The sequence below is a fragment of the Nipponia nippon genome, unplaced genomic scaffold, assembly GCF_047370975.1.
Source record: "Nipponia nippon isolate SJK-2023a ecotype South Korea unplaced genomic scaffold, ASM4737097v1 scaffold_40, whole genome shotgun sequence".
NCBI lineage: Eukaryota > Metazoa > Chordata > Aves > Pelecaniformes > Threskiornithidae > Nipponia > Nipponia nippon.
The window spans coordinates 1,828,620-1,843,067 of record NW_028262359.1 but is presented as its reverse complement, the minus strand read 5'-3'; the positions used below and the strand labels follow the sequence as shown (position 1 = coordinate 1,843,067).

General features: G+C 39.5%; 1 protein-coding gene across 2 annotated transcripts in view; it reads right to left on the bottom strand.

The window, feature by feature from the left end:
• Nucleotides 1-14,448, bottom strand: part of KIF24 (kinesin family member 24) — a 32,844-nt gene that overhangs the window by 15,496 nt on the left and 2,900 nt on the right. Inside the window, exons 2-7 of one of the 2 annotated variants that reach the window (XM_087777587.1) lie at nucleotides 13,666-13,770; nucleotides 10,558-11,185; nucleotides 6,983-7,172; nucleotides 5,002-5,099; nucleotides 2,722-2,937; nucleotides 1,122-1,209 (exon numbers count right to left, since the gene is read on the bottom strand). In XM_087777587.1, coding sequence (XP_087633713.1) covers nucleotides 1,122-1,209; nucleotides 2,722-2,937; nucleotides 5,002-5,099; nucleotides 6,983-7,172; nucleotides 10,558-11,171 — 1,206 coding nt within the window. In that variant the 5' untranslated portion in view covers nucleotides 11,172-11,185; nucleotides 13,666-13,770. The remainder of the gene's footprint in view (nucleotides 1-1,121; nucleotides 1,210-2,721; nucleotides 2,938-5,001; nucleotides 5,100-6,982; nucleotides 7,173-10,557; nucleotides 11,186-13,665; nucleotides 13,771-14,448) is intronic. The other variant, XM_087777586.1, reaches the window with a different exon arrangement.

Here is a 14,448-nt window from a genome sequence, read left to right as displayed (position 1 = left end):
CAAAGCCAACATCCATGAATAGTGAATAACTAGGGATGCATTCAAGACTCTTCCCATATATCTGTTGCAGACTGTTCAGAAGCTCTGAGTCAAGCCAGTGACATTTCTGTGTTCAAAAGGGCTTGTGGACAATATAAAATCATTTTTTTTGCCGAGATACCTGTGAGAATAAAGTTATTTAACAGCTCTTCTGTGTATGGAATGTGATAATGCAGAGGAATGTGTTAATCAACCATATATCAAATTTACACTCTAATTTGCAGAAGCATCACCAGCATGTCCGGAAGCTTGGAGTTAATAGGAAGCTGAAGAACAAAATTAAATGGAATATAAGTGGGCAACACCATGCCAATTTTAATGAGTCAGTTACACTGTCAAGCACTTGTAAGTTACAGTTCCTTACTGAGAAAGGAATTAAACTATGCAAAGTCAGGCTAAATAGAAAGCAGATTTAACCAGCTTGCCTGCTGCAGGACAATGCAGAAAATTTGCCAGTGCCTTTTTAGGGCTCAGCCAGGCAGGGAAGGAAAACTGAAGCCTTGCTTGTGCTGAATGTCAGCTACCGTTTAAAGATCCTAATTTTACTTGGCTGTTATCACCCATCATTATCTAAGCAATGTCTTAATCTTAATTCAGATCAATATCTTAAGTATTTTCTAATTTCTAGTTGTATTAATTTTCAAATTTATATCTTTTGTCCCACATCCATGTACTTTTAATACAGAAAATTTAATTTCATAGAAGCCAAAGAAATCACACTGAGTGAAAATACTTATCCAGCTTTCAGGGTCCCTTGCTGGGACACTTTAATTTTTGGAATAGCGACAGCACTCCATTTCATGGCAAAGATCTTTCCATAAGGAGTGGCAGCAGAAGCGACAGCTGTATATCAACTGCCTCCATGTCACCAACACAAGTCACAGTCACCCAAGAAGCTTATTGAATAAAGGCACTTTCGATAGTGCTCCTCAGTGGTCTGTTGGGGTTCCCAATTTCAGAACTTTCAAGAGGAACATACACATGTAATGCACAACAAATAACAATCTCTGCAAATTATCTCTCTCATAAATCAGCAAATCAGGCTGTAGAAGACAAAAAATAATCGCAAACATAGAAGTTACCTCCAACAGCAGGTCTACAGAGTCCACCTGAACCTCCCGCAGTCCAACTATTTGAACGACATGCTTGCTATCTTCTCTTGCAAAAAGCCTGAAAATGAAACAGTGCAGAAAGATTTCTGAAGTCTCAAATAGCAGCAATGAAAACACATTCAGTGCTATGACACTACGAAAAAGCAATCAAGGCTACTGACCGGAGAGAGGCACCACTGTCATTCATTTATTTTCAGAGCTGAAGAGGTATTTCATTTATAATATGTACCACTGACATTTCACTGTTAAAGAGACATTAGCAGTGCATTTCTGCTAGTTCAGGAATATAATAAAGCAGGGATGTAAGCTATCATGCTTAAATTTTAGAGCTCCTGCCTCTCTTTAAACTGCATTTCAGGCTTCTCTAGGAAGTTCAGACTGTAAGTTATGCTCTGTTCAAGTTCTCAAGATTTTTGCACAGGATTTTAAAGCAACTCCCATAGCCACAGAGTCAGATTTCAGAGCACCTCTGCTATGAATCACACAGAAGCATTACAGGAACAATACAGACATGATGCACATGGGAGGAAGTTTAATCTTCTCCTTCAATGACATGTCAGATAGCTAATGGACATGCAGAGAATATAAGGACATGCTTTCTTCCTTAGTAAATGGACTCCTTACATAGCAGATTACACCACCTGCTCCCTAAAGACTGTTTTGGAGAAAGGGAACACACATGCACAGAAATAGGTGCTTCCTTTGTGAACAGATGCTCACTTCCCTGGGCAGAAAGCCTCCCTCTTGATCCCTCCAGTGTGCTCTAAGGATAGTGCTCTCAAGGCTGCTAAAGGCCTCAAGCCGACAAGTAATGTTCCTTCAAGATCACTCTGAAAAGATTTCACTGCTGAGATATTAACTGACTTATTTTATTTAGAGATTTCAGACCACAGTGATTTTTTTTTGTACGAAGTATATACTGAGTTGCCCCGATTTCCATTCTGGATGGAGCTCCTGAAGGAGTATACGTCCATCCAAATGAGTCTGGGGCTGAGGTGCTACTGCTGAGGGTGATGGCTTGCTGCGGTTGAGCCACTGGGCTGCTGGGTAAAGGCGCTCAGGGAGAAGGCGAGCAGACCCTGCAGTGTCAAGCATGACATGTGGGAGATCAACGGGACCTTCAGAGACCAGAGTGGCAAGAGCCAACGCTGCATTGGCACAGCAGGAGGGAGAGCCAGAGGTTATGTTTGAGCACGGAAAGACAGGGACTCCACAACAGTTGGCATAAGAACCACAGGAAGGTTCTTTCTCTACCTATGTATGTTCAGCTATTATAGTTTAAGCAAAACAGCATGAGCTCATATCTCAACCATAGGTCCTTATTATTACTTATTTCCCCCCCCCCAAAATAGTAAAAACCAGGAGCCCCTATCAATGTGACAGTATTTAGTGTCAGATTCTGCCTTCCTGTCTTAGTAGCTCCTAGGAACAACCCTAATTATATACATAACATTTTCTATAAATTGTAATATGTTAAATGTAATTGCATGAAACATTAACTGATTTATAAGCAGTAACCAATTGATTCATAAGCATAGGCTTGTAGTAAAATGTATTTTTATTTAAATACCTCTTCCTTCCATTTAGCAGGTCATAAAGCTGTCCACAGTAGATCTCATAAAAACTGATCAGGACAAGGAGATCTTTCCTTGACTGCGATGCTTCCAGGTGTCTAAAGATGTCCTTGGCAGCCAAGGCGTAGAGTCCTGGGTTCCGGTGAGTACCTATCATAGTGTAAGTCTTGCCAGCACCAGTCTGCCCATATGCAAAGCAGGTTGCATTGCCTCTGTGAAGATAACTTATATTTGTAGTGTCATATCTGATTTATTCGTATCTATTAAAAAAGATCCTGCAATGTCGATATCTATCTATAGTGGCCTCAGCAATGAGATTTGGTTTGCTATCCTATCTGAGAAACTGCAAAACACTTAACAGTGACTCCCAAGCATGTCCTATGGAGATCTGGCATGTCACAGAGTGCTGGCTCTCTTCCTTTCTTCCAGATGCCAAAAATGCACTTAAGTAACAATTAGTTATTATTCTTCCAGCTGTTTAGATGCTGCAGAAGTATCGTAGGACTATGAATAGGAATCCTACTGATGAGGAATCACAGAGAAAAATGACTGTGACATGAGATGCAAAACAACCACAAGTCAGGTTCTGTATTAACACATGTTGTACTTGATGAAAATTAACACCCCAGCACTGTAATTTACTGAGCAAGGTTACTTTGTCTCAGGCTGCAGTCCTGCAGGCAGCGAAGTCAATCTGAAGAGTTGTTGTTGCCTAGGGGAAGGTCTTGCTCTTCCTTTCCTCTGCTCCCAGCTGTGTGACTTACCCCACTGACCCATCCCTGCCTGTGCTGGCTCTGATGTTTGACTTTACTGCACTGAAACAACAGAAAGCTTTCCACTTTTTTGCAAGCTAATTTTCTGCTGTTTCAGTGAATTAAAATACCTCAGAGAGGATCACAAAATATGCCCAAACTGGTTTCACGTAACCGATGGGAATGTGTCTAGTGGGGGGTAAGGAAGAGGATCATCCCCTTTCAGTGGCAGAGAGCTGTTTGATTCACTCACTCCAACTAGTGAAACCACAGTCTTGGCTTATCCCAGATTGCTTCAGCTTTGTCGTCCTCTCACCTTAAGAGTATAATGGCAATGCACATAAAATGCCAAGGAGGTCTCAGGATACGGCTCCACTGCCCTTCAATCCCACCTAAGTTGAGGTTACTGCGTGCCTACTTCCCCTTGCCTCTCCTTGCACTTATAAAAGTACTGAACCCACAAGTATGATGTGAACAGACTCAGGGAACTGAATCGGCCAAAAAAGAAATACTACATAACAAATTATTATTCCCCCCACCCTTAAAAAAAGACTTTTTAGCTAGCTCAGTACCCTGGCAGAGACATGGGTAAAAACATAGGGCTGCAGTAAACACAGTGAACAATTTCTTGCCAGCTTAGATTACAGAATTAGCTCACCATGGTGTCAGATTAGACCAATGCCAGTGAAGGGGATGCAGCAGGAGGGACAGAAAAGTTAGGGAAAGCTGAGAAGAAACAGAGGCATCTCCTTTGGTGGCATTATTGGATTAGCTGTAATGTGAACTGTGCCTTTAGTGATTATTACACAGCAGGCTACAAGCCTCATTCTCCTTTTTCACTTTCCTTTTCTCAACAGCATGATACTCTCTGTGTCTGCTGATGATAGGTGGAGATTTTCAGCATGGATATGTCACCCTTTCCTTCAAAGACTCAAAAAATGTAATTATATTCAAGCTTGTTACTTCGTGTGAAAATAAGATCACTCATGTAAAGCCACCATCAATTTCCCATTAATCAGGAAGTATGTAATTATGATTAAACTGCTAAGCAAATATAAATCAATAAACCAAAAATAAATCACAAGGTAATTTCTATTGCCCTGTGACCTGTACAAATACATGCAAAACATCTCACAGCAGTCTCATAAAAGAGGTAACATTATTCCTCTACAGATGAGTATGCTATACCACACAGAAGCCTTTGTTAGAGTGGAGGTTAGACTTCAGAAATCCTGGCACACATTTTTTCGTTCTAGGCTGTCCATGGTGTCTCTTCGTTGCACCTGCGGTCCAATTTTAACTTCCTCTGTGATTCAGATTTCTCACCAAATATGAATAAAGTTTTCCCTGATTTATTTTGTCAAAATTGCAATCAAAGACAGTCTAAAAGGGAGAAGATATGTGGCAAAGGTGAAATGAATGTATTTTTCAAAAGATGGAAAGCATAAAAGGAAAATTAAAGCAGTATATGAAACTGGAAAAGAAAAAGGCAAAAAATAACTAATGTAAACACTGATGCCCTACCCGTTAAAAATATGCTGAATGAGAGGATGAGCTGTCTTCATATACACATCCTGATTGGTACATGACTCCCCAAAGACTTCATCAAAATAAAAAACATGCTGAAAAATAAATACGATTTTTACATGAAAATGAATATGTTTCACTTCCCCTTCACCCCCGTTCAAAGGTAAATTTAAATACAGAAGTCTTTCCAGTGACTTCATATGGCTTTGGATCAGGTACAAAGTGATCTAGCACATTTAACATGCAGCATGACATATGCAGGAACACAACATGACGATTAATCAAGAGACTGAGGGTAGGAAAAAAAAGAAGACAAAAGGGAAGCAAAGATGCCTTAATTTCCTATCATTCTGAAGCAGAACATACCAGCCTTCAGACAAGGAAAAAAAAAGAAAGAAAAACGCTAATTAGAGAAAAGCCTCATCTATTCCTGAAATGAATCAGCCCACAAGTCTACAGTAACCTTACAAAAGTAAAAAGAACTCAGAGTCAACTCTTGACTGTCTCAAAATTAGTCCTCAGTTGTGACTAATTGTCTCGGTTCTGCAGACTTAAAAACTTTTTGTGTCAGAGAAGACAGAAGCTACTCCTAAGCAAAGCTGGATTGTATTATCTCAGAAGGGGGCAAGAAAACCCCAAACTTCCCAGACTCCAGATCTGACTCAAAGCAGGAGGGTCTCTGGAAACACTGCAACAGAGTTCATTATGGGCTCCTTCTAGGTTAAGAGCAGCGTTTGCAGGGACAGTCACAAACACCACATTTTCAGAAGAGCCTCAACGGACTGGTGTCTAACATTGCACTCTAATAAATTGACTGCAGTGTAATTAAGGTGGTAGATCTCTAGGACTGAGAATCATTTCAATGATGGACAAACAAACCACAGTAGTACACAGGCAGATTAAACCAGGGAGCCTCAGCAACTACACTCAGCTCAGAGGGCAGATGTGCTCTGTGATGGGCCTGCAGTTTGGGTCCTCCGGCCGTGGAGCTGGAGTATGTCCTGCCTCCCATTTGCTCCGTACCCCTTGCTGTCCTTTCTGTAGGAACCAGAGATGGAGGCAGGGCAAGTAACGAGACTCGGAAACAGAGAAGGTCTCTTGTGTGCTACAGAATAGACACAGCCTTTGCCATGACATACTTCTGTTTGGACCATATTGATTGATAGCAAGATTTCGTTTGTCTGTACAGACATAACAAAATTAATTAACAGTTATTTCAGCACTGAGATACTAAGGTGATAAGCACTGCATAAATGCCAAATATAGGTAGTTGGAGGGAGTAGGGTGGAGTTGCTGCATCTGTCACACCGTAAAAGGTGGTACATGAACGGGGCCCAAGAGAGCTGAAAACTGAATTTTTACTGGATACTCCTAACAGTTGCTCCTAGGACCCAGACTGTAAAAATAACACCCAGTAGAGTGAGAATGGCTTGCTGCTCTCTAGAAATCAGTTCTGTTCCTGATGCTGTCAGTCAAAAGCGAGAATTTGAACTATGACAGCACAAGGTATTTGGGATTAAGAAACAAAGACCAAAAGGCAACTTAATTTTCAAAAGCATTTGAGAACAAAGGAAGGGAGGGGATGAGGGAGTATGTAATTCATTGAAACAGGCCTACAGTGCTGAAATAGTGAAAAGGGAACTCCTCACGGAAGTACCATAGAAAGCTGTCAGGAGAGACTGCAGCAACGGCATGTCGCAGAGGGTTTTATTTTGCCACGTGCAAAGAAAGCTGCAAGAGACATGCTTTTGAGGCTTAAAATTCTGGGCTCGGGTTTTCTGCCCCAGACTGGCATAAGTCAGAAGCAATTCAAATATAGTTATGCCGAGCTCATAGAAGAGCCCACCACCTATTTCAGTGCAAGAAATGAAGACAGTCCTTTTCTCTTTCCCCTCATTGAAACTCCAGGTACAATTTGCTTTGTCCCACCATGCAAGTGACTGGCCCATAAACACAATATGCAAGCGGAGCATGTTACCTGTAAAATATATTGGGTGAGATCAACAGCCTCCTTCTTCTCATGAAGAAGTAGGGTTTCTTTGTCTTTCACTGTGATGATATTAACCTCCCCACGTCGCTCCTCTCTCAGGCCTAGAGGACGTTTTCGGACACACACTCTGATTTTTTCACGCTCTGTCCATGGAGTCTCTTTCTCAGAAGTATTGGATCTACAACAATAGTGTAGGTTTACATTTTGAAGTCAGGTTACTACAGAATCTACACTGTGCATAAATTTGTTAGTTTTATCAGATAAATATTTCTGTCTTTAACGGCTTATCAGAAAAAACCCAAAACACATCTCATTGTTACACAGTGAAGTTTCTGCTGTTTTTTCCTAAATAGACTGATGCCTTTTGTGCACTTCTGTTAAAAGAATAGCTGTGTCTATACAGCTACATTCCTGAACTTGTTGCTGCACTGGCATATTTTCAGTTGTCCACAAACATGTGATTGAAGCTGGCATAATATGCAAGTTAACTCAGTGAAATTTAATCTTGCTGAAATTATTTGCAGTCATGATTAGTCATTTAATTATGTACAGATAAAAGTATGAACAGATCTTGAAAATGAGAGGGTATAATACTTGGTTGCTTTTCCTCTTATACTGGCTTTCATTCTTCCTATTATATGCTGTCACAGAGGTTACAAGTAAATGACTCAAACTGGGAAACAAGAGAGTATCACCACGTTGCTATTCAGCTCAAAGAAAATTTGAAATATTGATCTCATCATTGTCTCCCCTTTGGGCTTTTATCATTAAAAAATTCTGCTTTTTCAGACCACATAAGAAGTTGTGCTCCTGTGTTCTGGCAAGTCTACTTTAGCTCCCTTCGAGACACCTCAGAAATATGAGGTCATTTTGTGTTTCACTGATTAACCTACTGTGTAAAGCATTTTGTGATGCATCGTACAGAATATACAGAATATTCCACCAAAATGGATTAATTTTGCCTGTCCCTTTTTCAAGATGTCTTCAGCCAAATAAGTAATGATTTTCAGCCTGGATTTGAATGTCAATTTGTGAGAAAAAAATAATTTTAATTGAGCACCAACTTGTGCAAAAGTAGAGTTTCTGCCATGCTGTCCAAATGTCCCTTCCAAAATCTCTTAATATAGCAACTGAAAACTAACATATACTAGTTATCTTGTAAATTAAAACCAAACCCACAAGTTACTCAATATCTCATTGCAACTATGAGCTTGTAGTATCATGGCTGATGTGCTGTGGGATCCCTCAGAAGCATACCACATGCAGATATAAATCTCAAGATGCGGTCTTCGAAGACTATACACGAGTAATCTTTACTCGTAACTTAAGTCCCTTTAATTTTAGTACAGCTTTGCCACGCAGACCAGGATCAGGCCCTGCATTTAGATGGAAAATTCTTTCCCCTGAAAAGAAAAGCAATGATACTTGAAATAAGATGCTTCATAAGCTAGCGTGAGCTTATGGATATCACTAGGCACCAAATGTTGTCCAACAAATGATCAGAGGCTCTGAAGTTTAATTCTCATGTCATGGGCTGGATTTGGTGACCTACAGAAAGAGCCTGTTGTGCTCCAAGAGCTTGAAGGAGGAAGGACTGATTGCAAGATTTGGAGAAAGTGAAAACTGAAGACTTGGAGGCTCTGTTTATGAGAGAAAAGGCATAAATTCTTTCTAGTACAGAGGCACATTTAATTGAATATATTTTGTATGGGAACAGAATGCATTTTAATTCATTATGCTGAACCTGAAGTTTAGATTTTCTATTAACCTTTCTTAAATTTAAATTGTATTTTATAAAAAAATTATTTTTTTACTACTAGAAAAACCAAAAATCTTGACACAGATCATTAGAAACCTGATTAGACAATAGGTCAGAAGAATCACTATGCCCTGTCTGCTACTGTCAGAATCAAGCTGTTTGCTGTGGGCAAGTGCAAAATATATTTAAGCATATTAAAAGAGCTCTCTGTCCTTCTGCCATCTGAAATCATGCCAGTGTTTTCCAATGTTTCTCATAGATGAGACTAGATTAGCCTTCGCAGTGGTCAAATCACAAGTTGACATGGGAATGGATGGATTCAGTGAAGGAGTTAGGCACTTGCAAAACAGGAATCACAAACCCAAGTGTCAGCAGACTGGCCCAAGCCTGGAATGCACAACACGTACTCTGCGGTCAAAACAGGAGAAAGAGAAACTCAGGCATGTCAAGAGGAGGATGCAGACAGCCCACAAGATGAACCATAATGCCAGGCACAGAAGAATGTGCTTAGAAAAAAAGAGAAGATCAAGGAAAAAAAAGTGAGAACAATGGAGAACATGGGTCTATTGCAGGACTAAAAATCTTGAACTCCTCTAGCTTAGCCATTAGGTTATATTTTATCATGTTTTACTTGCTAGCACTATGAATCCTGCCCTTTTAGCTGCACCTTGGCTCAACTTCTAGAGGAGACAGAATACACTAAGATGCCAATATATGCAGGAGGTTAGTGCACTTCTCTGGAAGGTGGGAATGATTTTTTTCCAGCAAAGGCGAGTTATAAACCTGTGTCTTGCATTTCACAATTCTCTAACTACTATGTCACCTTAGTACTTTTCCACTGCAGCAACAGCATCTATCCCTCCAGGCTACATGCATGCTTAATGGAAGTTGCAACTGACGCCCCAACCCCATGGATCCTCCTACTCACCAAATCTTTCACCACAGCCTTCCCAGACCAAGCCACAACCTCATACAGCTATCTCTCTTCACCACATTTTAAAACAAGACTGCCACAACTGCACTGCAACGAGCTAGATGCTGGTAGTATGTGTGCAGAGGGGTACATGCTCTACTGCCAAATCAGGAAAAAATTATTTTGTGCTCTAAAAATGTTGCCAGAGTAGATTTACCAGTCGTTCAAGATAACCATAGCCCCTCTGTTACCAAACACTGGGAAAAGTATGAAAGTTACAGATCATGTGCTTGGGGAGCAGCCGCAAGGCATCCCTCTCACCACCACATCTATATCCCATTCCAATTATATTCATTCTGTTTCTTTCTAAAGAAATTCAGAATTTCAGAAATTTCTTTATAAACAAATACAGCCATCACAGCATGTATCCTTTTTACCGGGAAAAACTTGACAAACTTATCAACAGACAATGCCATATTTTGGAAAAATAATGTTTTGCAAGGTAGTCTCATGGAAAAAAAAAAAGAGAAAGGGAAAACAAGAGAAAGGGAAAACAAGAGAAAGGGAAAACAAGAGAAAGGGAAAACAAGAGAAAGGGAAGATTGGCCAAAACACCAGGAAAACAAAGCCTTATATCATGAAAGACAATGAAGACTATTCTTAGACAACCTTGGTGAGCAGCAGCTGGTGAAATTCAGCTGATTCCTTCTACCAGACTTGGAGATTTACAAGTGCTTATTAATATCTCTCTTCTCTAGAGGATTTTGCATTGCTTTGCAGTGGTAGGATTGCTTATTTGGAGGTGACGAAGACAGATTCTCCTCCACACTGAAGAAAGAATTAATTACAACTAACTTGAAATATAGCAAAATAAAGGCAACTGATTATTACCTGATACAGGAATGAGGTAGTCCGTAATTATACCCTGAAATATGAGTTATTCTTTGTACGATAGGAGTTTCAGAATCCCCCAGGAGAGAAGCAATATCATCAGAAACTGTTGGACAGCTCAGGTCCTTTTTTGTGCATATTCCAGGAGTATTTAGGTCTCTTCTAGTTAATCTGATCAGCTCTGAATCATGTGGTTGAATGTGTCCCAGCATTTCCCCTACACTGTTCTTTTCTTCATTGGCACTGAAATCAGATGAACCATATGATTCAGACTCAGAGTCTTTAACTGTTCCATCATTTTCTTCAAAGAAGGACTCAAAACGCAGCTGTCTACGGGGACCTGATCTGGTCCCCTGAGGCTGAATGAAAAGGCCACTTGGTTGAAGATCTTGCTTGCTTAAGTCTGCAATGTCTTCCTCTTGCATAATTTTGATTATTCTAATGAGCTGAAAGAGTCGTTTGCGGTCATTCATGTCGTGGACCCCTAATTTGGGATAATCTTTCATGGAAACTTTGGCAAGCTCGTCAATCTTCTGAAGACCGAAGGCAGCAAAATGGGGATAGTATTTTTCAAGCTCTGCCTCACAAAGGCATTCATAAAGGCATGATGCCATCTTCAAGCTAAAGCCTACAAGAAATCAACAAAATAAATATTAGAATCATATGAAACAGCACACCTGACAAAGTTACTCATGAAGAAACTACACATTTCCTGATGCCGTTACCTGCAGTTAGGCGAGAAGCTCGTTTAACTCCAAGTTTACAATACACTGGCCTGCCAAACACTACAGAATACAGCAATAACAACAAAAAACTAAACATGAAACAAATATTTTATCTATGAATCTGTATTTTAAAATTATAGACAATACACAATAACGTGTAAGAAATGCATAATGCAGTGTTACTTACTGCTGCAGAGTTCCTACACGCCTGATGTCTCCTTGATGAATGCCGCAGCTACTGAAACCCTGTCCTCAAGCCACAGAATGTAAAATGCCTAATTTTAGACACTCAATTTAATATCAGGGCATGTGGTCTAACGTGGTTCAGCTATCCCTGGTTAACTAACCAAAGGAGAAGAAATTGCATTTGTCCTCACCTCATGCTGAATAATTAAGACCATTCATCTTATAGATGAACTACAGCAAAGTTGTAGTTTTGTTGCGTAGCTTTCTCTTGTATGTCATGAATGTTGTGAGCATTTCGAAGTGTCCTTGACAGAATAACCAAAATATTCTGTGAAACCTGAAACACAGAATTTCTCTAAATCTATATATGCTACTTGAACACCCTACTTGCATTCTTGGGAAACCCAGAAAAGCAACATGCATCACTGAAAGGTATGCCAAAAAAACCTCAACTCCTTCACTCATGTCACCCTAGCAATGCATTGTGCAGCTGTCTGTATCCAGATGGATTAATATCTGCAGATATTTTTACTTGTTCCATAAAATGGAAAAATGATAGCACTTCAAGTATCTGTTGCCCACTGCCTTCTTATATCTTCCTTCAGTCTAGGACCTTAGCAAATACAGCCTTTACTCATGTTTGGAGGTTACAATAACATTCAACAAAACCAAGTTATTTAAGACTAAGTTTTTTGCCCCTGTAATTCAGGGTAAGTTCTTTGGCAGGATTTTCAAGCATCTCTACAATAACATTATATAAGAAAATAATGTCACCAAATATCACCCCCAAATTTTATTCCATATCATTAATTAAGACATTATGTTGAAATAATAATAACAACAAAACAATAGAGACTGTATTAAAGTGCTGATTGTATAAGATATTACAGAGGCCAAAAGGTGCGCTAGAGGACATCTAAAATGGCTTAGAAGCTAAAGTCTGAGCTGTAGATAGTAGTTAGCCATAATAAAATTACAAGATTCAGCAGTAACAAGCTTCAAGACAAAAACGTTGGTATGTAGGTGGATTTAATGTGTTTGTAATGCGATTCTGAATCCTGGGAGGGGGAAATTAAAATTGACAGAGACAACAGCAAACCCAAAGACCAGAGACGCTATGACACACGTGCAAGGGTTTTCACAAGCATTCACAATTTGCCAACTTCTCTAACAGATAAAATTCCACAGGAACTTCAGACTTCATTTAAAGAAGGGTTATGTTTTTGAAAAAATGTCTACCTTAACATAAGGTAGCTTAAAATACAAAACCAGTACAGGCCCTGTGTAACTGTCTGTATGCACCGTCATGGGAAACTTCTTTTGTTTGATGAAAGGAGCAGCAAGAACAGAAAGCCAAGACACCCGTCTCAAAGTACTGAGAATCTGTTAAAGATTAAAACAATCCAGTAAATTTCTTTCACTCTGTATCCTAGATTACACCTACATCTTTATATATGCTTAAGTTAAATACAGAGTGGCCAAAGACCAGCGCAAGAACTAATTCGGTGTTAACCTCTGTTTGAATTATAATGTTGAACACAGGAGAGGGAAGAGAGAATAAAAAGGAAAAAAAATGGAGACACTTCCCAAAACAAGAGCAGCAGACAAGGGAGAGAACAAAGAATTGTAAGGTCAAGATTCTAATTGAAAATTAAACAAAATATACTGAAATAGCTAGAAATTACTGTACAGACAGGTTTCTGTTATCTGGGGTAGCAAGGGGCTGGGATTCTCAAAATATGGAAAAAACAAGTAATATAGGTACTGCAGAACATACGAGAAGGTTAGTCCTGAGACATATAAGCAGCTCTGCACGGCTTATTAGGTAAGGCTCTGTGCCATGTGAAAGCAACAAAATGGCTTCTTAATGAGAACTGGCCTGGGAAATAATATAACTGCTTCTTCTTCCCAAGAAACAATAAATCTTAGTGGATCTAAGTGGTTTCAGGAGATAACTCCAGTGTCCCTCCATCCATGGAACAGCAATTTCACAACCTAGGAAAACCGAACATGGACTAATAAAGGAGTAACAAATTAATTAACCATGGGAAAAAATTAAGCAGTCGTCATGGTGATGGGTTCCACCATTTCTGATTACTTTAAAACTCAAGAGTAGATAATTTGCTAAAAGATTTGGTCTGGTTCATACATGAGAGAATTCAGGGGAAATTGCAGTTGTCAGTGAAACGCTTCTCACCTTTTTTGGTGATGCTCTAAAAGAAAGAAGTGCCTTTCTCCTCATTAAAAGAATACTTCAATTCGTCCAACACTGTAGAGTTCTTTGTGTCTGAAGACATTGTTTCTAAAACAGATACATAATTCTTCAAAATAAATTGGCTTTGTAAAGAAATAAGAGGAGTATTGGTACGTTTTCAAGAAGCCTAAATTGTTAACGATAATAATGCCATCTTCTGGCAAAAAAAGAGACGACTTTTACTTTTTTACAATGAATAACAGCCAGCATTCCCTCAGTTATTGTCAGGATCTAATTTTGTTTTTTCACTTAAGAGAACATTGTGTCCTAGGGCAAAAAAACGTAACATTCTTCAGCGTGGTAGTTTCATATCAAAACCCAGGTCCCGTTTCCTGCAAAGCTATGGGTGGCTTCACTGATAACAGGCTTGAGACAAAAGCCTAAGACTTCTTAAAATAGTTGGATATAACATATTTTGAGAAAGAAGTGAGCCAGTATGGAAGTGTAATTCTCCATGAGCACCCAGTTACAAGGTCAGATAGCCTGAGGCCTACGAAAAACTTTTCACTCAATATCTATTACAACATCGCTTGTAATTCTTCACTGTTCGGTGGTTGCCCTTCTCATTTGAGCTGGCAGAAAGACTCAGCTTCACTTTGAAATTTTTGTCTTCTCACAAAAGGGACCTGCTTTGCCACTGACAAAAAGATGCTGAAGCTGGTCGTGAAACAGTGAAGTCAGAGAAATCCAGAGCACCTTTACTTACTACTACAAAGCTAGCAGCGA